This window comes from Nilaparvata lugens, chromosome 6 (genome assembly GCF_014356525.2).
Source record: "Nilaparvata lugens isolate BPH chromosome 6, ASM1435652v1, whole genome shotgun sequence".
Lineage (NCBI taxonomy): Eukaryota > Metazoa > Arthropoda > Insecta > Hemiptera > Delphacidae > Nilaparvata > Nilaparvata lugens.
Window position 1 is genome coordinate 61736957 of NC_052509.1, and position 24249 is coordinate 61761205.

General features: G+C 34.5%; 1 protein-coding gene across 3 annotated transcripts in view; it reads right to left on the reverse strand.

The window, feature by feature from the left end:
* Positions 1–4753: 4753 nt before the first annotated feature.
* LOC111044005 (inhibitory POU protein) overlaps positions 4754–24249 on the reverse strand; it is a 115611-nt gene continuing 96115 nt past the window's right edge. Inside the window, exons 1-5 of one of the 3 annotated variants that reach the window (XM_039431606.1) lie at positions 18379–18452; positions 12877–13071; positions 8891–9238; positions 7069–7279; positions 4754–5288 (exon numbers count right to left, since the gene is read on the reverse strand). In XM_039431606.1, coding sequence (XP_039287540.1) covers positions 5086–5288; positions 7069–7279; positions 8891–9238; positions 12877–13071; positions 18379–18420 — 999 coding nt within the window. In that variant the 5' untranslated portion in view covers positions 18421–18452 and the 3' untranslated portion in view covers positions 4754–5085. Of the gene's footprint in view, positions 5289–7068; positions 7280–8890; positions 9239–12876; positions 13072–18378; positions 18453–24249 lie in introns of those variants that run through there. The other 2 variants (XM_039431605.1, XM_039431604.1) reach the window with 2 other exon arrangements.

The following is a 24249-nucleotide window of genomic DNA, read 5'->3' on the forward strand; positions in this document are numbered from 1 at the left end:
CCCCGGTTATCCGTTCTGAAATAATAGGGACGGTGAACTCAGTTCAGACTATCCGTTGTTTATCTCTTTCCTGTATAGGGCTACTTGTAATATAAATATAAAGAAAATAAATAAAAATCTCAGTACCCTTTTTTTAAAATATTTTATCACAACATGTTTCAGTCATTTATGCCATTTTCAAGTGATATGAATTCATATTAATTCATATCACTTGAATATGGCATAATGACTGAAACATGTTGTGATAGAATATTTTAAAAAAAGGGTACTGAGATTTTATTTATTTTCTTCATATTTATCCGTTGTTTCTCTATGGGTCACTTTGTCATCGTCATTGTGGGTCCAATAATGTATTTTTTCGAATTGAGAGAGATTGTCTTACGTAGATGCACGTTTCATGCAAAATCAACTGATAGCCAAGTGGCTATCACTTCTAGTTCGCTGTATAGATTTCTCGTTTTAGACTGATATACATACTTTTTGTCAATTGCTTTCAACATTTTTCTCAATAAATATTCTGTTAACCGATTAAAATATTCAAAAGTTTGTAAATGTCTCATTGTTATTATTCTGACTCTTGCACTTTGCAATGGACCAATGCAAGATGCATTATGAATTCTTCTCCAGATGGAAATAAATTAGAAGTTTCATTTGTTCAAATGCTAATTCATGAATAACTATTATTAAACAAAAATCCCAATTAAATGCTGTAAATCACCCCAAAGGTGTAAATCTTCGAGGTGATTTACAGCATTTACAGCGTTTGATTGGGATTTTCGTTCAATAATAATGATTCTTCTCCAATTTATCATTAATCTCACTATCATTCTAGATTCTAGACCATTTGATTTTCAAATTCATTTTTCCATTCATGCATTTTTCCCAATTCTTTTGAAACTTTTTCTGTCATTACATGCCTTCGAATTGTCTACCTGCTGTACTATTATCTAGAATCGTGTCTACTCGAAAAACAACACATTATTTCGAGAGAAACTGATCTATGATCTATCCATTTCACACTTTACAGTAATTCAAACAGAGCGCATCAAAGCTGACAATATGATGAATAATTCCTCAAATTTTCTCATATCAAATACTCTTAGTTATAGCAGATTGCGATGATTGATTCTCAATGCATAGCCCCAATAAACAAAAGCAATTAAAATGCACTTTATAGTGGAGCAATAATTTTAACACAAACACAAACAGGCCACTCTGATCACTCACATACTGTCACATCTGTTTCAGTTGGACCAAAATCTATGGCGGCCCCAAAAGCTCTAACCCATTACCAAAATACCATGCATATCCATCATATTGGGGCTAAAAGGCATCTACAACACTAGGACCCACTCTAAACTGTCAGAATTCACTTCAGCATCTCTGCTTCACATTCAACAGATAGTGACAGTTTGATCTGAGTCTGACTATATCACAGCACAACTAGTGGTATCCACAAGCCTCTCCATTACCGAAATTAAATGGCCACTCGTTTCACAGACTTTGGCAGCATATCAAACGGCCTTTGCCTCCATTTATGGATGAAAATGCATTCACTTCAAACTGTCACCATTCTATCTAACAACATCACTGCTCCTCACTCAGCCAATGTTGACAGTGAATAGATGGATAGATGCATAGAGTGGTGTCAGCAGTGGGATTATTATCCACCGCTCCATTTAGGAGCGCATCGTTGCCACCATATATTCATGATACGCGCCTTTAATGGCAACGAACCGTTAATGGCAACGAATTACGCTGCGTTTCTGTCGAATTAAGCTGCGTGTTTCAGTTTGGCGCGACATTTGAAGCGCGTAAAGTGGATGTGGCCTGCAGTTAACCGGCCCACTAATATGCAACTGTGCATACAACGCTGTGAGTGCATTATGACGCGGTGTCATCAATTTGTTGCCTGCTGCACCAAATTTGCAACTGCGAGTCTTCCTCTGTAGTAGTGGTTATTCAATGCTCACCCTATGAGTTACATTGAGTGTGTACAGTGACTAATGCAAATGAAGATCTGTGCCAATATGAGTGTTATAGATGGAAGTGGAATACTGTCTTTGAGTATTGGAAATAGTAAAGTAGTAGTAATTTTGTGCTTGTTGGAGGTGTGGTTTGAGAAAAATGTTCTACTTGTTCTGTGGTAATATTACTAGAGTTGTAGGTGTAATTTGAGTAAAATATGCCACTTGAGTAATATTACTCAAATAATACTCAATTTTTTGAAAGTTATGCTACTCAAATATGAATGTCATGAATATGTTTATTTTGTTCAAGAAGAACTACAAGTTGATTTTAGATGTTTCTTTGTTACATATGAATATGTGATGGCCAAATAAAGTACAGACATGACAAGCTGCATGATAATATGATTATTCTGTTCAATATGAACACAAGAACAACTCCAAGTTGATTTAGTAGTTTCTTTGTTACATATAAAATGTGATGGCCAAATAAAGTAGGCGACAACAGTGACAAGCTGCCAATATCAAAACCTGATATTATATTGAAGATGGAGTAGAGTAAGCGGATTGATGATAGATTGTTGATCACTTCCAATTAGAATAAAAAGTTTATGTTTGCCTTATGATAGCTTGGAATTGATGGGATTACTATTTGCCATCCTCAATAGTTTGTAACATGAAGATGGTGATGATCAATTAAAATAAGTTGTGTATCTGGGATATAACATTCAAATAAGAATAATTTTGGGAATAATTTACGATGATCAGGTAGATTTCGATCCATTGCAGTGATTGAACTTGAAGACTCATGCTAGTAAAAAAGTAATAGATTTTTTAATATAAATCTGTTAATCGAATTCAAACATGAAAGAACTGAGTTTGAACATTTTTTCCACGAATGGACAATCTCTCACTCAATCTCGTCAAATTTCACTTCTCAACTTTCAAATAAAACAATCGTATAAAAATTTATAGAAGAATCATCAAAGATAATAGATGATTTCTCTTACAGAGAAGGGAAACTCAAAAGTTCCAAAAATATCAATCATTTTCTAAAAAAGTATTGAATTAATTTTCAATGAATGATTCTACAATAAGTTGTCAACTGCATTCAATTAATTATATTTCCATTTCTCTTATTTACATCATTCATACCATTTTTCTGAGATCAATGTTTAATAAATAAATTATACATTCACTAAAAAATCAACAATAATAATATGGTAATGGCATTTTGTATTATTGAAGATCAATTGTTACTTGTACTGGGACTTTGATATGTATTCAATTATTATTTTACAATCTATTTAGCTATTAATAAATATAATACTATTATGATGAAGCTGGTTTTTAAAGACTCTATTTCGATTTTACAGGCCGCAAAGTAATTTTTATTTCACTTTTATCAATTATCATATTTTTGTTTATACATATTTGTCGTGAAAAATATATTATTTTTAATATTATTGCTGATGTAGAAGTTTTATAAAAAGTTTTCATAAATATACAATAGCCTATTATTCCGATATCTCCGTTGGATTTCTAACGGTAACAAGGGAATGGTTGGGATTCCTCTATCCTATTCATAATAAATTAAAACAGTTTGTAATCAAGTTGTACTTTGAATCAAAGTACTCCGACGATATATATTTATCTTAAAAACTTACCTTATTTATTCAGAACTATGTACATTAGATACACTCACGCGAACAAATCAGTGTCTTGTCTAATCACGTCCCTTTCATTGACAAAAATCTGAATTCATCAATGAAATATGATGCACTTGCACGCACGATTTATGACTATTCCACTCGTAGTTCTCATTGTATTGTCTTTTGTAATTTATAATAATTATTGCACATTGTTTCACTTTTTGACGGTCAAATTTTGATTCGGAGTTTCGCCATTTTAATACTTTATGAGATATTTCTAGAGTTTAAGCATCATCCTATCGGTAAAAACTAATCAAATTCAAAATTAAAATATATTTGAAGAATATTTCAACCACTTCGAAGAATCTACAGATGGAAATTAGTGAGATATTTCAATTATTCAAATGCCAGGAGTTAATTATTATTATTAAACGAAAATCCAATTTATTTAGGGGAAAATCTGCCTGAAGCATATAGCCCCACTATAGAGCAATTAACTTTTTTCATGACCACACCATATCTATTATTATTTCAATTACAACCATAATTGTATTTTTATTAAATTCACTAATTTTAAATATTTTATGTTACGATCAAAATCGTATTCAGCTTAAACAATTCTATTCCAATTCAAATCATCTCTGTTCAGGCTAGGTTGACTCCTGTATTTATCTCTTTTCTGTATAGGCCTACTTTTATAGAAATAGAAAGAAAAATGTATTTACTCCATATCACTTGAAAATGGCATCAATGTCCGAAACATGCTGTGATTAAATATTTCAAAAAGGGTACCTACTAAGATTTCTAAGATTTTCTAAGATTTTCTTTCTATTTCTATGACTCCTGTATTTCTACATGTTTTCTTCGCATACTATGCTCTTCATTTAAAATTGTATGTAATTATTGATTGGAACAAAATTGTCTTATTTGAATTATAAGTCGTTTTTAACCAGAAAGCCTCAAACTTCTCCTAGGAAGCTTGAAACAATTTTTTCAATTTATGATTTGAAGCTTTGAGACTCATTATTCAAGAATAATGTCATTATTCAAATTCAATTCAAATTCAAAAACTCTATTGTTTCTTCCAAAACCAATACATTCAAAAATTTCACTTGAATCATTTTGATTATGGAATCACACTTTCTAGTTTGAAGTATAAGATGGCGTTAGTAGATGCTCCGTATATAAATTTTCAGAATGAAAATATGTTTCATTCTGAAAATTTTCTCACCAGAATGAGGGAAAACATTAATGGCAAAACTCCAAAAACAAAAATTGAACAGTCAAGTTAGCACTAGAATATTCTGACTTGGTCAATGTTCAGCACTACACAGCAACACACGAGTCCACCTCATTTTACCTGAGTCTCAGGATACTGCCGACTGTGTAGAGTCTTAAAACTCTTCAGAATTCGTCTCCAAAGAGCTGAGAAAAGTCTAGAAATCCACTTAGGAGAACGTCATCTGTCAGTGCTGCGCCGCGAACTTCATGCGTTTCTGTTTTTGACGCTGATTGCAGAACCAGACGCGCACCACGTTCTTTTTCAGGTCGAGTTTTTCGGCGATCGCCGCGATTTTCTCGCCCGACGGTCGCGGCTGAACCGCAAAGTACGCTTCCAGCGAGCGTTTTTCCGGCGCCGCTATTGAGGTGCGTTTGCGTTTTTTCTCGCCTGAAACATGGAAATAATTATATAATATTTATAATTATGAAATACATTTATACTGATTTGTGAAACTTTACATTGTTTGAGTTTTTCTCTGATGCCACATCTTCCTCTAACGAAATTTTACTGTTATAATGAGACTCATTATATACAACTGTATATATAGTATATCATTCATTCCATTTATTGTATAAAATACTATAATCATGATACAATTATGACATTGGAGGAAAAACTAGGCTGAGCCTGTACTATTTCTCTCCAAAAATTTTAATAAAATGTTAATGTTGTCCAAAAGATAAGGTTATGTAATCTCACACTGCTTCGTCACTTGATTTTTGGTCCATGAGTGATGATTTAAAATTTTGAATTTTGAAGGTTGATTTTAAACTTATATTACACAATAAATTGAAAACTTAAGAAAATATTGCACTTATTTAAAAAATTTGAATACAAAATCAAAAACCTACTCACTGTATTATACTACTGTATATTAACTGTCATATTCAATGATTTGTGAAACTTGATATTGTATGCGAATTTGGCTCGTATGCAACATGAAAATTACATGCATTGCGTAATGCATATTGTTTATTTGTTAGGGGATCTTGATATTGCTTGCTTTCTGTCTGCTTCGTGAAATTTACATGAATGAAGTCACATCATGATAAAATAAACTTGAAGATTGTTATCATAGTGAGGTTCACGTTAGTGGCAGTGGAGAAATATAGAAGAACAGTGTTTCCGATTCTCCACTTTGCCTTCGCCTTCTGTAGAGGATATATGACACCAGTATATGTAATGTAATATCAACTGTTCATTCTGATTTGGAATTATCAATCATATTAGAAGAAAAATGAGTACAGGATGAATGAAAAAAAGGAGAAGATTATGAGAAAGGGGAGAGAATTGTTAAGATGGAGGAGAAGGTAATTTGTGAAAAAGAAGAAAAATAAGAAGAAGAAGAAGAAGAAGAAGAAGAAAGAAGAAGAGAAAAAGGAGGAGTAGAAGGAGAAGCAGGAGTGGAAGAACATTTTTAAGAAAGGTCATCATTATAAAAAGAAGAGAAGAAGAAAAGAAGTGAAGAGAAGAAGATGGAGAAGAAGAAGAAGATGAAGAAGAAAAAAAAGAAGGAGTAGAAGGAGAAGCAGGAGTGGAAGAACATTTTTGAAAAAAGTCATCATTATAAATAGAAGAGAAGAAGAAAAGAGAAGAAGATGGAGAAGAAGAAGAAGAAAAAAAAGAAGGAGGAGCAGAAGGAGAAGCAGGAGTGAAGAAGGAGATGGAGATAGAGAATTATAAGGATCGAGAAGAAGGATAAGCAGGTGTTGATGGAGGAGAAGGTGCTGGAGGAGGAGGAGGAGGAGGAGGAGGAGGAGGAGGAGGAGGAGGAGGAGGAGGAAGAGGAAAAGAAGAAGGAGATAGTGAAGAGAATGAGAAGAAGAAGCTCAAGAACTATAACAACGAGAAAACTGATTTCTAAGAGTCCAACCACTACACTGTAGATAAATTTTGAAAACGTAAATACTAATAGAACAATAATGACATACTAGATTTGTTTTCAAATATATTGCAACCTCGTCAAAAAAGACTAATAAGACATTTTTTCCAACATAATAATGGTTGAATAAGATAGGTAGTTCTCACCAGGAAAACCACTTCTAGCAACTAATATGAAATTTACAAATATTAGAACTAATATTATAAATATTAGCAACTAACTTGAAATTGACAAAAATTAAATAATATACTGGAATTGGAAATGATTATGATTTGTTGAACTGACCAGCAGGCAAGACGCTGGGCGCATCCGGGTCGCGTCGCTTGTTCTTGGCCTGTGCCTCAGCCTCTTCGAGCCAGGCCTGCAGAATGGGCTTGAGCGCAATCATGTTGTTGTGCGACAATGTCAGCGACTCGAAGCGACAAATCGTCGACTGCGACAGTGCGCCTACCCCAGGCAACTTCAGGTTGGCAAGCGCCTGCGCATAGCAAAGATTCTACAATCGTTTATTGGAATACTCTGTCGCAGGTGGAATCGAAACGTGCAATAATTTACATAATGATAAAGATTCTGAATTGCAAAATTCCTGTCATATAATTTATCTATTTACAAAAGCAACTTTCTAGAAGTATAGGTGAAGTCTATACTAGGAGCTTCTAGAATACTTTCTAGAAGCCTAGGTGATGATAAGGAGATGAATGATAATACAAAGATTTTTAATATTGATTTAATGAATGGAGAGAAGAGATGAAGGTCATTATTTCGAGATCTTATTTTCAAACAAGATGTGGACTTGAACGTTCTAGGACTCCAAAACACGTTCAGTAGTACATCATACTTCGATAGTGAAACCCAAGCCTAGATCGAAAATATTTGTGTTGAAAAGTGCTGACGAATCAAAACTCCCTTAAACTGATTTGAGCTGGAACTGATCCCTAACTCCTGGATTCGAGCCTTGCAATTTCCATTCAACATACATTAGTATTGACAGTATCAACATTATAGATTAAAAATATATTGTCATAACTTTGAGATCGAAAATATCTATATTAAAAAGTACAGAATGTTCATAAATAATATTTACTATGTTATGAACCTATATTTCAAATTTCTTGTCACTATTTTGACAAGATCCGAAGTATCTGTGTTGAAAAGTTCTGGAATATAATCCTTCTTGGATTTTTTTTTCAAAATTTGGACTTGCACTTCTTGGGTTACTAAAAACGTTCATCGGTACATCATAATTCTATTGTGAAACCCACACACAAGCCCAGAGCTCATGTGAGAATCATCCTCAGCAAATAAGCAGTTCATAATGATTCAATTGTGAAATCCACAAAACACACGCACAAGCCTAAAGATCATGGAGGCATCATCTCTACCAAAAAAATTTAGTATTTCATCATAATTTCAAGATACATTTTTTGAGCCCAAAATGTTGTGCGAATCAAGTTATTATTTTTAGATAATCTCTAGACTGTGTATTCCAAATGAAGGTTTAGGGCAGCTTTGGGAGAATGCCTGTTGTTTTTATCTGGATTGTATTTGTACATGAATAAATAAATAATTCGTTTATAAAACCAATCAACATACTAATGACTTGCGATCAACATACTAATCGACTCCAGACATATAACTTCTCATTTGAAGTAAACTGAATTTCCTACATTAAATTTACAACTAAATTTTAATTTTAACAACTAATCTCTGATGTGCTCTAGTGTGAAGCAACTCTTTTGTCTCTGTTACCTTTCTGACATCACATCAGCCTGCGTGACAAAGACTTTATCAACCTAATAATCGACTCTAAACATCTATCTTTTCAATTGAAGTGAACAGAATTTTCTACTTGAATTTACCATCAAGTTACAACAAAATTTTTATTTGAACAACCATTTTCTGGTGTAAAGCGACTCGTTTGTCTTGTTACCTTTCCGACTTTAGTCTGCGTGACAAAGACTTTATCAGCCTAATAATCGACTCTGAACATCTAACTTTTCATTTGAAGTAAACGGAATTTTCTACTTGAATTTACCTTCAAGTAACAACTAAATTTTCAATTGAACAATCAATTTCTGGTGTAAAGCGACTCGTTTGTCATTGTTACCTTTCCGACATCAGCCTGCGTGACGCCCAGCTTGATGCGTCGCTGCTTGAACCGTTCGGCGAACGCCTCGAGTTCGCGCGGGTCGGTGTCCGAGTCGGGATGCTGGACTATGGTGGGGTGGTGGGGTGCGTGCGGATGGTGGTGACCCGGCGGCCCGTGGCCGGTCAGTGGTGACGTGTGGTGATGGTGGTGGTGGTGTGACGTCATCATGGTGTTCATTGCGGGGCCGTAGTGCAGTTGGGGACCGTGGGATGCGCCACCGTCGCCCATTGGTGTCAGGGTGGTCATTGCCGAAGATGAGATCGGGTCAAGCATCTCTAGGCCTTCCATGCCGTGGTGATGACTCATCTACAACAAACACATTATTTGAAATTACAAACTACTACATTGAATCAAGTAGACTTGATGCAATGCAGTTATAAAGAAATACACGAGTAAAGTTAGTAGTAATAGTTATTATAGTGAGGTCGTCGTTATAATGGCAGTGGAGAAGAGGTCAATCGGTTCATGGATCAACTCGTGAGACCATGACTGTAGCTGGAGAAAACGAGTGGAAGAAAAGCCTAGAAGGAACAATTATTCGGAGTGTGGGTAAGATCAAGGTTCCTAGAAAACCTCTAAGAACTATCAGTATCAGTATTCTTTTCCTACAGTTACGTTGAAAAGTGGCCATTGCTGCACTGATTACAGAACGCAAAGAATCACTTTTCCGCTCTAGTGCGGGAAAAATTTTTCTGCACTCCAGATTTGCAACATGGCAACGCAAAATACTTAGTAGGTTATATGGAGCAACAGTGCAGCAAAATCAAAATGAAGTTGGTAACAGTGACTGCTGTGGCTGCTATAGTGAGCAGAGGTGCAACGAAGCACAACGCGCTAATTATTACTATTATATATTATAACCAAGGACAACATTTTTATTCAATTTGACAATAAATTAAGATTTTTATCAATAATAAAATTACACAGAAAAACATTTGATGGATTTCAGGCAATTTTACCCATAATTACCCACTTTTCATATTCAATGGTAACTGTAGGAAAAACTTAATGTGAAATACGTGCGCAAAGTTCCTCTGCTGCACTCAAGAAACCATTCCGCCCTCGCCTACGGCTCGGGCGTAAACGTTTCTTTCGGTGCAGCAAACTGTCACTTTGCGCACTAGTTGCACAAATAACTATTTCAGGCTCAGTAGAAGTATTTTAAATGGGTTTTATACTCAGGCGACGGCTGAGTGAGAATCGTTCCATTACAACTTACAACTCATGATTAGAAAATCTTCGTTGAACGGTACACGAGTACTTGTTAGCGATTTTGAATGAATGAATGAATTTTATTTGCCAAAAAAAAAATGATTTGGAGAATACAGCTGAGGAACTTTGGAGAATCTTTCTAGAGACCTTGGTTAGAACTAATGGTATAATGATATACCATTATACTATCATGCCATACCATTATACTATATTATATTAGTGTATAATGGTATATTTTTCAAGGATGCTACCTATTTTTTCCAGATTTTCCCAGATCATCTTCACCTTTGAAACGGGCATAGCTATTGAAAAGGATAAGTATATTTTCTTTCAATTTGAAGCAATAAAAAACAAGTAACATAATAGACTACATAAAGGACGTGCTCTTCTTGAATGATTGTCTCTGAGCAAGGAGTTATCAAATTGTACTAGATGAATAAGAAGGATATGAATAAAGAAATAATTCATTCATTTTTAAATGAGAGTCATTGTTTCGTATGAAGGGTTGAGTAACTGATACTTTTTAAATTTTGATGATTTGGATGATTGGATCTCAAGTAGCTACCGAGAGTCTATAGTCTATACTACGGCCGAAAACATACTGAAGACAGTATGTTAGTTTCACAATACATATTGAGAATTCAATGAATATAGCTCGATGTCAAAACATATTTATCCCGCAATTAAAATAAAATGAAAAGGTATTATTCGAATTCCTTCAACATCTTGCGTCATTGGTCTCCCATCAAAGACAGTTTTCAGTTTGCATGTCAATAGCATGTCTATGGTGAGAGGGAGGGTACAAACAAGCGCTCTATTGACAGAGGGTTTGGGCCGATTTTCGTTTGTAGGTGCGTGATGGGGGGGAGGAGTTGGAGGGGACATGATTCACAGCAGACCGTTGACTCCCACAGGCCGCATATTTCATCATTAGAGGCAGTGAGGCACTCGAATCCCCTCATTGACATTGCTGCCAGCTCTAAAGTGGTCATTTGAAGGATGGAAGACTACAATTTAAGGCAGGACAACACTGATGTCAGTGTGATTCACCTATAACTGTCAGCATGGGGAGCATTCATGTTGAGGAAGGCTGAAAGTTTCAAGTAAATATCACTACCTATATATTTTACCATCCTATAGATAGGCTTCGCTCCTAGATCTAGTGGTGGTGTAGAGTCTCCTTCCTTGTTCAGTCTTTGGCGGAGGCTTCATTTGTCTTGGAGTGCCCCAGGGAGTCGTATCAACGCCCAAATGCCCTCTTTTCCATCCCCAAATGTTGGAGAATGGCCCAAAATTACTATTTATCTGCCACGGTGGCAAGGTATGGAGAGCCGTTTCTAGCCGATTACATGGTCATATCTACCTATTAATAATTGACACATAATCTATAAATGGTTAACACGATTTGAAGAGATGTGCCACTCTCTTGAGTTAATGCTGTACCTCAAATTTGTTGTTGATATATTAATTGTGGATCACATCTTGAGAGCTTCAAAGAAGAAGAAACAAGTTTACAAATGGATAACTTTCACGATAAATGAACAGTTATTGAACAGAGTTGAACTTTGCTGAATACCCTACGTTCTCATACCATCAAAATCCAAATTTTATTTCTATATCGCTTAATCACTCTTAGTTCAATTTATACCCAAATTCAAGAGTCAATGTAGTTTATATTTATTTAGAGTATGGCAGATACACAACAAATATATAGCTCATGAGTCTCAAATGCCTAGAAATACACTGTATATTTCCAAATTCTTTGAGATGTTGTGTAGTTTTCGGTCAGGAGAACATAAGTTTGTCTGACCGCCATTATTTGCTAGTCCATTTAGCGTTACCCAATGTGCTCGCACCATGGAGGCGAACTAGCATTACACTCATAATTAAGTTGAAAATCTGATTGCTGGAAAAAATTATAATAACTCTATAATAACTATAACTTATAATAGTCTATATTAAAAGTATTCAATGATATTGATTTGATATGTGTTGGCAGGATGGATTTGAGGAACTATTGATAAAACCTAAAATAATATACAGTTGATCAATCATTCATAATTATGATCAATAATCCATTTTGTAACTTGATTTCATCAAGTTATCCTCAAATCATCCATCAACCTCCCACAAAACTATTACAATACAAATAAATTATTCATTTCCAATAATATACAAATATTTAATCAATAAAATGTACATAATACTCAAAAAAATACAGTATATGAAATTTACTACAAATATAAATAAACTACATTTTTCCGGAAGTTAACCTACTCAACTATGGGAAACCCATGTTCTAGAGCAGGTTATTGAAGTTCTAAATAATAGTGATTTTGTCTTTTCGATCTCAAAATTTCAAAGTTTCTTATTAGACTTATTTAATTGTTTATAATTAATTCAATCCATTCTGGAAGTATTTTTTACTTTTGAAATGTTTTTTTCTTATTCTGGATTATAGATTGGAGTTTGTAATTGAAAAATGTTGAAGTGACACATAACCTAGCTACATTTGGACAGTTTTATAAATTAGAAATGGAACCGTTTTGGGCTTGAGACTGTGGCAATTTTATGTAAGTTGTGTAATTTTTAATGATTGAATAAAAAAAATTTGTTTCTACAGGAACATAATGATGTAAAATTATTCATCAAATCACATAATTTGTTTCTACTCTTACTTTTGCATAATACGGTATGATGTTAACAAACGAAATGAGTGGGTCTGTGCCTACCTGATGAGGTCTGGCGTTCGGGGGTCCAGGATGGGGCGCGCCCATACCAGGGTGGTACATCATGTCGTGTTTGAGCTGTGGCAGGGTGGGTGTGGGTCCTCCCCCACTCCCCGGCTGGTGCTTGCCCATGTCCACGGCGGCCAGAGCCTCGGCTCTACTCAGCAGGCCGTCATTTAGGCCTGTGAATAGGTCACCCTGGAACAGAAAACACACAAATTAATTAAAATTTCTAGAATAAATATAAATTGTGGAAGTTTAAAATGAATAGAATATGAAAAAATGACCTCCATAAAATTTCGTTGACGTGACGAAGCTTTAACAGAATTGATTCAGGTTCCAAGAAGCTTAGAAAGAAAAACAAAAATCTTAGCACCTTTTTTGAAATATTTAATCACATGTTTCGGACATTGATGCCATTTTCAAGTGATATCAATGTCTTGAAACATGTTGTGATTAAATATTTCCAAAAGGGTACTAAAATTTTTATTTTTTTATCTATTTCTATAAAAGTAGCCCTATACAGAAAAGAGATATCCAAGAAGCTTGTTTCGATAATAATTATTAGGAAATTCTTCCAAATGTTGAAAAAGGGGAAACCATTTTCATTTTTTGATAATTCATGAGGCTAACTATTGGAATTGACTTTCACAACTCATTCACAGAATATAACATCAAAATAGGGGTCAAAATAAAAGCAGAGTGAAGCAGTAAAGAGTTAAGAAAGAAATGATGTAAAAATCAAAGTAAAAGTGAAGTAATAAGTGGAGTTTAAAGTAAAGTAGAATCATGAAGTAAAGGATCACAAAGAACAAAAAATCTCGTCGTAAAAGTGAGTAACTTTCAACTTCAAGCTCCCAAAAAAATCCTCCTGGTCAGTGTTAGTCTATTAATTAGTATGTTAATCTATACTAATCGTGATTTTTGATGGAATCCAAAAATGATGAATTAGATTTTTATTAGTTAGTGAATCCAAACAGAAGGAAATAGTGTACAATGTTTCATGTTCAATGTTCCAGTATTCCATTCATTGAATTAGAGCATGCTTGGTTCTTGAATCAAATTGATAAGAGGTTGGAAAAGTAATAAGTTTTTTTGAAAATTCCATAAAGTGGATACAATGAAACTATCCAAGTGGATATTGAGTCTCACAACAGGATTTCCAGTATTGTTGGCATTCGTGGTAAAATCTTTAGAAAATTATTGTGAATGTTTTAATAGCATTCATTTCGGCTATTAATATGAATAAGGAGGAACAGAAGTCTTGTTTATTTGTATCTGATAGGAGTTATTGTAGTAGTTTTCAGTTTGTAGTTTTCAGTTTGTAGTTTGAGGTTAGGGCAGTCCTTGTCCACTAAAAAGTAAATTCGTATGGCTTTTGTTGGTGGGGAGTCCCTTTGGGGAAGGTCCCACCCCAAAGCCTCTCCATAACATTGAAAGAAAGTGAAACGTCTTCGATGAACAGACAAAAAACCGGCCAGTCTTGGAAACGAGAACCACATTTCAACTTCCGTGTCCAGTCTGATTAGCTAGCGTTGTTTGTTGTTATTTCCAGTGAATATTTCATTAAGTTTTTCTTCTCTCGGTTTGTGTTACGAGCCACTGTGTGTGCTGTACGTTGAATGTCGTGGCTTGGCAAGTTTGCGGAATGCTTGGTCAGTATTATACCCCCTTTAAACCCTCCCCTGAACCCCCCTGTACCCCCCAATTTCCATCTAGGAACCCCCTTGACCCCTCAGCAGTGTTTACCGCACTATATCGTGTGTCCAAACTGCTCCCGTCTGATACATAATTAATATTGTATTGCTTCTACCGAAAACAAGATTCCTACTTTGCTTACTTTAAGCCCCACCTACCGTGACATCCAGAAATTGAGTAGAAATTTCTGCCAATCAACTTACAGCTTACAAATTACAGCCTATAATCATGAAATGCATAGATAATTCACTGTGGTGTGTGATAATAATATAATTTATTTAGTATAATAATATAATTTATTTAGTATAATAATATAATTTATTTAGTATAATAATATAATTCATATAATTCACTGGTGTCTAATCCACTGCGAATAATGCACATTATATTTCTGGAAATGATGCACTCATTTTCTGTATATGTTTCGAGACATCATACAGAGAATTTGTGCTTCAAACAGAATTTTGACAAAAATGGTGCTTTTTTCATTTTTTACCTGGTTCAGTCTCTCCTGAACAATTTGAGAGTTAAGTTTGCATCCTTATTGTACTTTCTACTTGAAATAAATATTATTATTATGTCATTGAATCATATTGCGATTGTCATTGAATGTCTAAATATCATACGAGTATACTTATCATTATCATCATCAAACTCATTAAGTTTGAGATTCTTATTATTTTCAAATTCTATCGCGTCCATAGAGTAAGGTGAAGCCATCTTCCAAAAGCGCCGTAATTATTGAATAATATTATAGAAGAGTGAGTTCACAAAACCATCTTTGAAGAATCCATACATAAAGTTACATGACAGTAGAAGAAATGACGCAATTATTGGATATATCTAATATTATAGATAACAGATGAGTGAGTTCACCCATTTTTGAAGAATCCATCCATATAGCTACATAATAGTAGATGAATAAATCTACTCACTATTCCATCTAGAGTAATAAATCAGTTCATCGCTCGAATTTGAAGGAAATAGTGAAGGAAAATTCAGGTTGTGTCGAGTTTCAGAGGAGCGTTACCCCGAGATTACATTCGAATAACGAGTTACAACAGAATTAACAGGCGGAAATATTCTAATCTGTATAAAACATTTAAACTTTTTTGGTCGAAATAAATAAATCAGTTATTTCGATGAAAGATGAGATCAACAAGTAGAGAAAATTGAAAGAAAAAGACGTTGATGTTGTCAATTAGTGGTAAAATTAATTTACATTAATTCAAAATAATCAATTAATTTAATTAATAATAAATAATTAATTTACATAAGTTCAAAAATTAATTTACATTACAGAGCCAGGTTTCATGATAACACCTACCACATCCTCACCTGAGCTAATTTTGTTCTTGTTGTGTAGTTGAGAAGTTGATATTGTGGTAATTATTCATATTGAATGAAAAAGACTAAGAAATTGTCAATAATTGTAATAACCGAAACCGGTCTTCTAATTATCAATAAATCAGTGTTTTTTGACAATTTCTTAGTCTTTTTCATTCAATAATATTGTTCTAATGTACCATGAAAGCTGGTTCTGTAACATAAATTCATTTTGAACAAAAAAATATAGTGAGAGGTATTGGCAACATCAACGTCCTTTTCTCTAAATTATGTAGGAATACCACCACATCTCTCACGATACAATAAAATTATTAAATGTAAATCGCGTAAGTTCAAAATGCGTTCATAAATCGCGTAAGCCATCCGAATTTGAAGAGAAATCGATTATTTATGTCTGTGACTGAGTATCACTGTTATCTTTTATTCATTGTTCAAACACCGCTGATTTATGTAGTTACATTACAATAATATTATCAATATTCTAATGTTCCATTCAATCTTCATCGTGATTAATAAGTTTTCATAATTATGTGAAATTTGTTGATATTAAGCTGTTGTACTAATTTATTGTAGATTCGTGTATAGACCAGAATGTATTGTGACTTACTTGAATAAATAAATTTGAATTTGAAAGTATTTCAGTATCAATTTAATCTCAAAACCAGATGAAATAAGTGTGGGACACTCAATAGTTTAGAGAGCGGTGAAGTCTGATGAGCGTCTATAGCCACGCGTAAAACTGAGTGGTGGCTCATGCAGTATCAATGAAGGTTAGACTTGTTTATCACTGAATAATTCACAAAAACGAGTCACTTACCCTATATAGAGGGCAAGCCCATTAATAACATAATAAATAACTGATAAGGAATCTGTGGTCGCCGTCAAAACACTCAGCACCTCGTTGCATGTCGGGCTTCGTGATTTGCAACATTATCTGTTGAATTTCTTGATTCGCAACATCCTGTCTTGCAACAAAATCTAATATAAGTCAATGAGTTCTCAGTCCAATTTCCCTAAATTCTTTAGTAATTTATATTTAGTTATTAATTGTGTACAAATACTTAACATGAGGAAAGGCACAACAGGCTCATGCCCAAAACTGTCCCATTTCCAATTTATACTATACTGTCCAAATCAAAATGTTGGTTATGTCACTTTCACTAACATAATGACCTAGACTATATCATTAGTATTGAATCAGAATCAAATTTGTGTCATAACCGTTAGTTTTACATCGAGCTTCGAACGTCTCTGTTCATGAGACTTTCAAGCTATTTCTAATTAGATAATGTCATCTCTCTTAATTAGAACTGTCATCTCTCTAAATAAAGTGATGAGTTTAGAATAGTTAGTTGAATCTAATTAACATTACTTTATTTAGATGTAGAGCTCATAATAGATGTAGTTCTAATATAGTAGATATTCTACTATTGAAAGGTTCTAGAATTAATAGCCAAATTCCAATTCAAAAGAAACGAATTCACATTACTACAGTTTCAGAATAGTTAGTTAAATCTAATGAACATTACTTTATTTAGATGTAGAGCTAATAATGAGTGGAGCTCTGATATAGTGGATATTCTACTATTGAAAGGTTCTAGAATTAATAACCAAATTCCAATTCAAAATAAACGAATCCTTGTGACTACAGTTTCAAATCGTAGTCATATCGTTGTGGAATATGTTGGAGTTTAAAGTTACAAGAAACTCTCACTAGGTGTTTATCAACTCCTTCCTACCTCCATTGGAATCATTGTTAAACACATTTTACATTTAGGACGAAAACTGGATCGCTCTATGAATATTTAGAAAATTTAGCAACAAGCCTTGGTGTTTGTAGATTTTACAAAGAAATAGATCACTCGAAACAGAATTCAGTTCTAGAAACTATTTTTAATATTGAATGAAAAAGACTAAGAAATTGTCAAAAAACCACTGATTATTGATAATTAGAAAGACCGGCTTCGGTTATTACACCATTGTGTAATATGATTACACAAGTAGGTAAGTTTATTACACAAGTAGATTACACAAGTAAGTTTCAAGTATAGATTGACAATGGTGTAATAACCGAAACCGGTCTTTCTAATTATCAATAAATCAGTGGTTTTTTGACAATTTCTTAGTCTTTTTCATTCAATATGAATAATTACCACAATATCAACTTCTCAACTACACAAAAAACTATTTTTAATCCAGCATGAATATTTTTCCCGATTTTAAAGAGGTTCTATTCATAAAAGAATTTGGCATCCTGGGTATGGAACTCGAGATTAATATTCGACTACATCTTGAAGCTAACTCGTAAGTAATGTCTCCATACTGTCAAACTCAGATACTTGATCTTTTCTTTCTATTAGAGTACTACAATGTAAATCTATTATTTTGAAAATTTGATTACTGTATTATGATCTTGAAATGAGACGAATCAGTCATAATAGATATTCCAAATTTGCTTACTTTTTCCAATTTCATCAGAGTTTGTCCAGCTACCATTTCCATGCGGACAGCAAGATTTTATTCTCCACTTTTTTAAAATCTAACAGCTACTTTATCCAGCCACTCCCTATTGTATACTACACTTTTTTTCTTTTATATCCAAGACTAATCTCCACTAATCCCACACGTTTTTCAAAATCACACAGTTTTTCACCAACATCCTTAGCTATAATCCAATCTTACACTATCTCCACTAGAATCTCACAGGTATCAGCTTCCACCAGTCGTGTACCCCTAATGTATATTTTATGTTTGAAGATTTACAGATCTAACATTCCTTAGAGTCTCCTCACCTCAAGTGTAATCATACACTTGTTTCTGAAGCTCCCCACTATTTTTCTGAACCTCACAACGCTCTCCGCGAAAATTGACCACGAATATTTTTCGAATCTTACACCTTGACCGTTAACCACTCTTACCGCGAGGGGCTCTTCCGGGAAACTGATCGGGCTATCGGATAGGATTGCGTCGATAATCCGACGCGACAATACCGGTTGTTACGACAACTCGGGGTAGTTAGGAGACTTGAACGACGACAATTGAGCAGTAGTTAGGGCGGAGAAAAAAGAAAAGAGGCCCGAAATTATTATCTTCTATCTGCCGGCCACGAGTTAGTAGAACTAGAAGAAGAAAAAGAAAAACAAGCGACTCTCTTCTCCGTGACAAAAATAGTCCGGGAAAATGGTAGGGGGTTGGAGATGGGTTTCGGTAGTATCAGTCACGCAAGAAAATCGTTAACAACAAAATCGAGACAACAAAACTCGGACGGTACCCGACTATAGTCCACCGCAGCCTACGAGACTCGTGTTAATAATTCATCCCCCGATTTTCTGTAGAGACGGACACAAAGCTTGAGACTCCTCCACGGGGATGTGGTCTTTCCTCCCACCCGCCACCCACTTACCCTCCTCAGAATTATTGGCTCCCCCCCCCACCCAACAGCTTTTCGTGAACCTTATTACTACTTGTCTTTCCGCTCCTTCTATAGCTGACCGCCAGCCTATTAAAACTAGACCATTGTCGTCTTGTTGGAAGTGGAGCCTACAATTTATGTCGCAAATAGCTGCCGATGAACAAGCCAGACATGTTTAACTTTGACAAGAACTTTGAAGAAATGTGGAGTAATTGCTGAAGTGCACCAGAGCTGTTGCAAAGTTTTTGGCGTCGAAATAAAGTGCTGGAAAATTGGGTGCGCTATACAGTGATACTGTAAGCTTAAAGCTGCTTAAAGCTGTCAGCGTTGGTTGAATGGGGTTAGAGTTTGTGTTGTTTATGAGGAATGCTGTCAGTTTGTAGTGAATCTCACCATAGAAATTATTGTCCAAAAATGGATTATGAAGGTTTGGGAGAAGCGTACCGTATTTTTGTGGAGTCCTTGAAAGTTGAAACGTTTTTAATCGGCTACTTATTCAGAGAGATCCGTGAATCAAATTCAAATTCATTCATTCATTTATTTATTTATTTATAAGGTTAGCAAAAAATACAAGAATCGGAAAAGAAAAAACAGGCTATTGTCTAAAACTTCTTCAATTTCCTAATTTAGTTTTAAATTGTCCAAATATTATAGGTTATGTCCATTCAAATTTCTACACCAAATCACAATCTTAAATATAAATTAGAATAAAACAAACAATTTTAAATTTGGATGGATTAATAAGAAAAGTTTCTTAAAAACATGAAACAAACAAGATTATTATTGCGTGAAATAAATACACAATTGAATATACTTCACAGTTAGTACAACTTCAAATGAATCAACATGTACACTCATAGTTTGTAATCTATCGCACATGATCAAAATAAGTATTGTACAATAAAAACATAATAATCATTATGATACTAAAGTGAAAAGAAAAGAAAAATTAACATGTATCTCATCCACGAAGGTTTGAGCCAATGTGTGTGGAGAGGAGTCTGTTCTTTATTTAGAATAAAAATGTTTGTGGTTTGAGAAGGATAAAGTAATCAACTTGATCTTTGAAAACAGATTGTTAGCTATAGCGATTAATTATGGTTATTATCATAATATTCTTCAATGAATAAAATTATATCAATATTATAATTCATCAACTCTATCATCAAACCCATTGTTTTAATTGAGTTTAAACATAGTTGTATCAAATATCGATCTATAGATATTGTTATTTATGGATTATTTTCTTGCTCAATATTATTGAAGTACACATTGAGGATATGCTTCATTTTCCTTCATTTGTGTCATAAGATCAATGAATGTCAGGGGAAATCAGACAGAAGTACGTTTCTCAAATTGAAAATAGTTCATCGAATTCAACATTTTTCACCAATATAGAGGACATATATCTTTGTTTCATAATCCTCTTTAACCCTACGTTAACTTAGCATACAGCAGATATTTAAATTTATAATAGGAATTATGCACACCAAAATTTCTGTGAATATCATACATCTGTCAGTTATAAACTTCATGATTGAAATAGAGTGTCATCCTATTTCATTCTCAAATTATCACAGAATCAAGTATTTTTTTTCAAACGCCTTCTCATTATATTCTTAGTTTTTATTTTCATCAAGTAGTTTCCTGTGCATTGTTATGAAATATAACACCATTTTATCATCTGAAATCGACATTTTTAAATGTCTTCTCAAGCATTCAACCATCAACACTCAGATATAACAAATCTTCCAAGCCTTTACAAGATTCATCTTCAAATTGAATTCTCTCAAAGTATTTCCAATTTATCATTCCTCAATTATATTATTCATTCTTCATTTCTCATATTTTATCATTCAGATAAAACAGATTTTCCAATTTAAACAAGATTTATCTCCACATATTAAATTCTCTCAAAGTATTTCCAATTAAATGTTTGTTTATTCAGATCGAACAGATTTCCCAAATCTAAACAAGATTTATCTTCACATCAATTCTTCTCAAAGTATTTTCATTAATCATTTCTCAATTTTCTCTGTTTTATTTTCCATTTCCATATTTTAAACAATACATTGTTGAAATCGTCTATCTGTGTACCCTCATACAGATCACAGCCTCTATGATAATCTCCTCAACCGTCCTCATTAACAACCGATGTCCTATCATTGTTGCCAATCTTACTATAATGGTCCATTCCCCCATCTCGCCAGCCTGATGTCAGGCCAAGTACCATCGGGCCTTCGAGACTCCTTTCACGTCATCCCGTTCGAGAGCACTCCAATATCTAGTGCACTATTCCGCAGATCGGTTCTTTGTGTCGAAAGTAAACAAGTAAACACTGTATCGAAGACAGAAAAGGGTTGACCCACTAGAGAAGGGTGGGCTGCTTATTTTTGAAGTGTCAACGCCGAAACAATAAATCGTTGTGCTGAGTTCTGGATGGAAGGGTTCAGTTGCAATTTGAAGGGCACTCCACTGATATTCACCTTCCACTGTCAGTATTTCTTGGATGGTTTCAATTGATGTTATTCCTAAGTAACACTGACACTGTGAAGTGGGTCTCACAGTAGTCTTATCGCAGATCTCGGAGAACTGCAGTTTGAACCATTGCATTAATAATAGCAATTCTGTTGACACCTTTGGTGTTGCACTTCACACTGCAGTTTTGGATCATGTTATCTTCACCATTATTCCACAATCTCCAACACTTAGCAACACGTCTGACAACTTATAAACTTTTCATGACTCTGTGGACAATCCTGGTACTTGGGTTAGACCCACCTTTGGTGTTGCACTTCACACTGCAGTTCTGGATCATGTTATCTTCACCATTATTCCACAATCTCCAACACTTAGCAACACGACTGACAACTTATCAACTTTTCATGCCTCTGTGGACAATCCTGGTACTTGGGTCTAACCCTGTCACCAACAACACCTTTACCATTGAAAATCATGGTTTGGGATTAACAAGATCTGATATGAAACAATGTAGGACTTGGTGACACATTTAAACTTATCAACTTTTCATAGTCTCCAACCTACGGTCTTCAATCTAGATGCTCCAACACCTTTACAATGGTATGTTTCAATAGAGAATGAGATAGTTATCTAGTATGTAACACTCTCTCATGAGACTTGTCACACTTTGAAACCTTATAAACTTTTCATGTTGCTATTGAGAGTTGTGGCTAGTATTGTGTTCCGACACTTTAGATGTATCAGTAGTGGCTGTTGTAATTATCATTCAAATGTACTCTTTCGTATTACATCATCAACATTCAGTTATTACAAATTTTTCAAATCTGAACAAGACTTATCTTCACATCAATTTCTCTCAAAGTATTTCCAATTTCTCATTTCTTCATTGTTCTATTCATTCTTCATTTCTCATATTCTATACAATACATTGTTCAAATTGTCCATTTGTGTACCCTCATACAGATCACAGCCTCTATGATAATCTTCTCAACCGTCCTCATTAACAACCGATGTCCTATCATTGTTGACGATCTCAGTATAATGGTCCATTCTCCCATCTCGCCAGCCTGATGTCACGCCAAGTACCATCAGGCCTTCGAGACTCCTTTCACGTCATCCCGTTCGAGAGCACTCCAATATCTAGTGCACTATTCCACAGATCGGTTCTTTGTGTCGAAAGTAAACAAGTAAACACTGTATCGAGAACAGAAAAGGGTTGACCCACTAGAGAAGGGTAGGCAGCTTATTTTTGAAGTGTCAACGCCGAAACAATAAATCGTTGAACTGAGTTCTGGATGGAAGGGTTCAGTTGCAATTTGAAGGGCACCCCACTGATATTCACCTTCCACTGTCAGTATTTCTTGGATGGTTTCAATTGATGTTATTCCTAAGTAACACTGACACAATGAAGTGAGATCCACAGTAGTCTTATCGCAGATCTCGGAGAACTGCATTTTGAACCATTGCATTAATAATAGCAATTCTGTTGACACCTTTGGTGTTGCACTTCACACTGCAGTTTTGGATCATGTTATCTTCACCATTATTCCACAATCTCCAACACTTAGCAACACGTCTGACAACTTATCAACTTTTCATGACTCTGTGGACAATCCTGGTACTTGGGTCTAACCCTGTCACTAACAACACCTTTACCATTCAAAATCATGGTTTGGGATTAACAAGATAGTTATCTGATATGAAACAATGTAGGACTTGGTGACACATTTGAAACTTATCAACTTTTCATAGTCTCCAACCTACGGACAATCTAGATGCTCCAACACCTTTACCATGGTATGTTTCAATAGAGAATGAGATAGTTATCTAGTATGTAACACTCTCTCATGAGACTTGTCACACTTTGAAAGCTTATAAACTTTTTATGTTGCTATTGAGAGTTGTGGATAGTATTCTGTGTTCGGACACTTTAGATGTATCAGTAGTGGCTGTTGAAGTTCCCATTCATAAATGGATGGACTTCTCATTCATGAATGAATCCGACACCTTACGTGACACAAAATGTGTTAGATGAACACATCTACTATGAGAATAATAAATGAGAGTCGCCTCCCATAATGTTATCTCACATAGATTATTGTTTTTCAACAGCACCGCTCATAAGAATAGAGTCTGGATTGATTCTCCCCTTATGATACAGATATGTTTCACATTTTAGAGTAGCATTTGTTCAGCTTACATCTCTCACATGCTGAACCAACTTCATGATGGAGCTGATAAGTCATCTAGGTTTACTAAAAACTTAGTGAGATAGGTCAGTGTTGTGCTTTGAAAGAAGCACTTCCATTTAAAATTCTAGCAGCTGTCCTTGGGTGGCATTGACACAAGAAGTGTGTGTAGTTTTCTAGGTCTGATTTTTCTCATTCATTATTTGTATGCTCAACTATAATGGCCAGATGGTTTCTAGAGATCTGAAA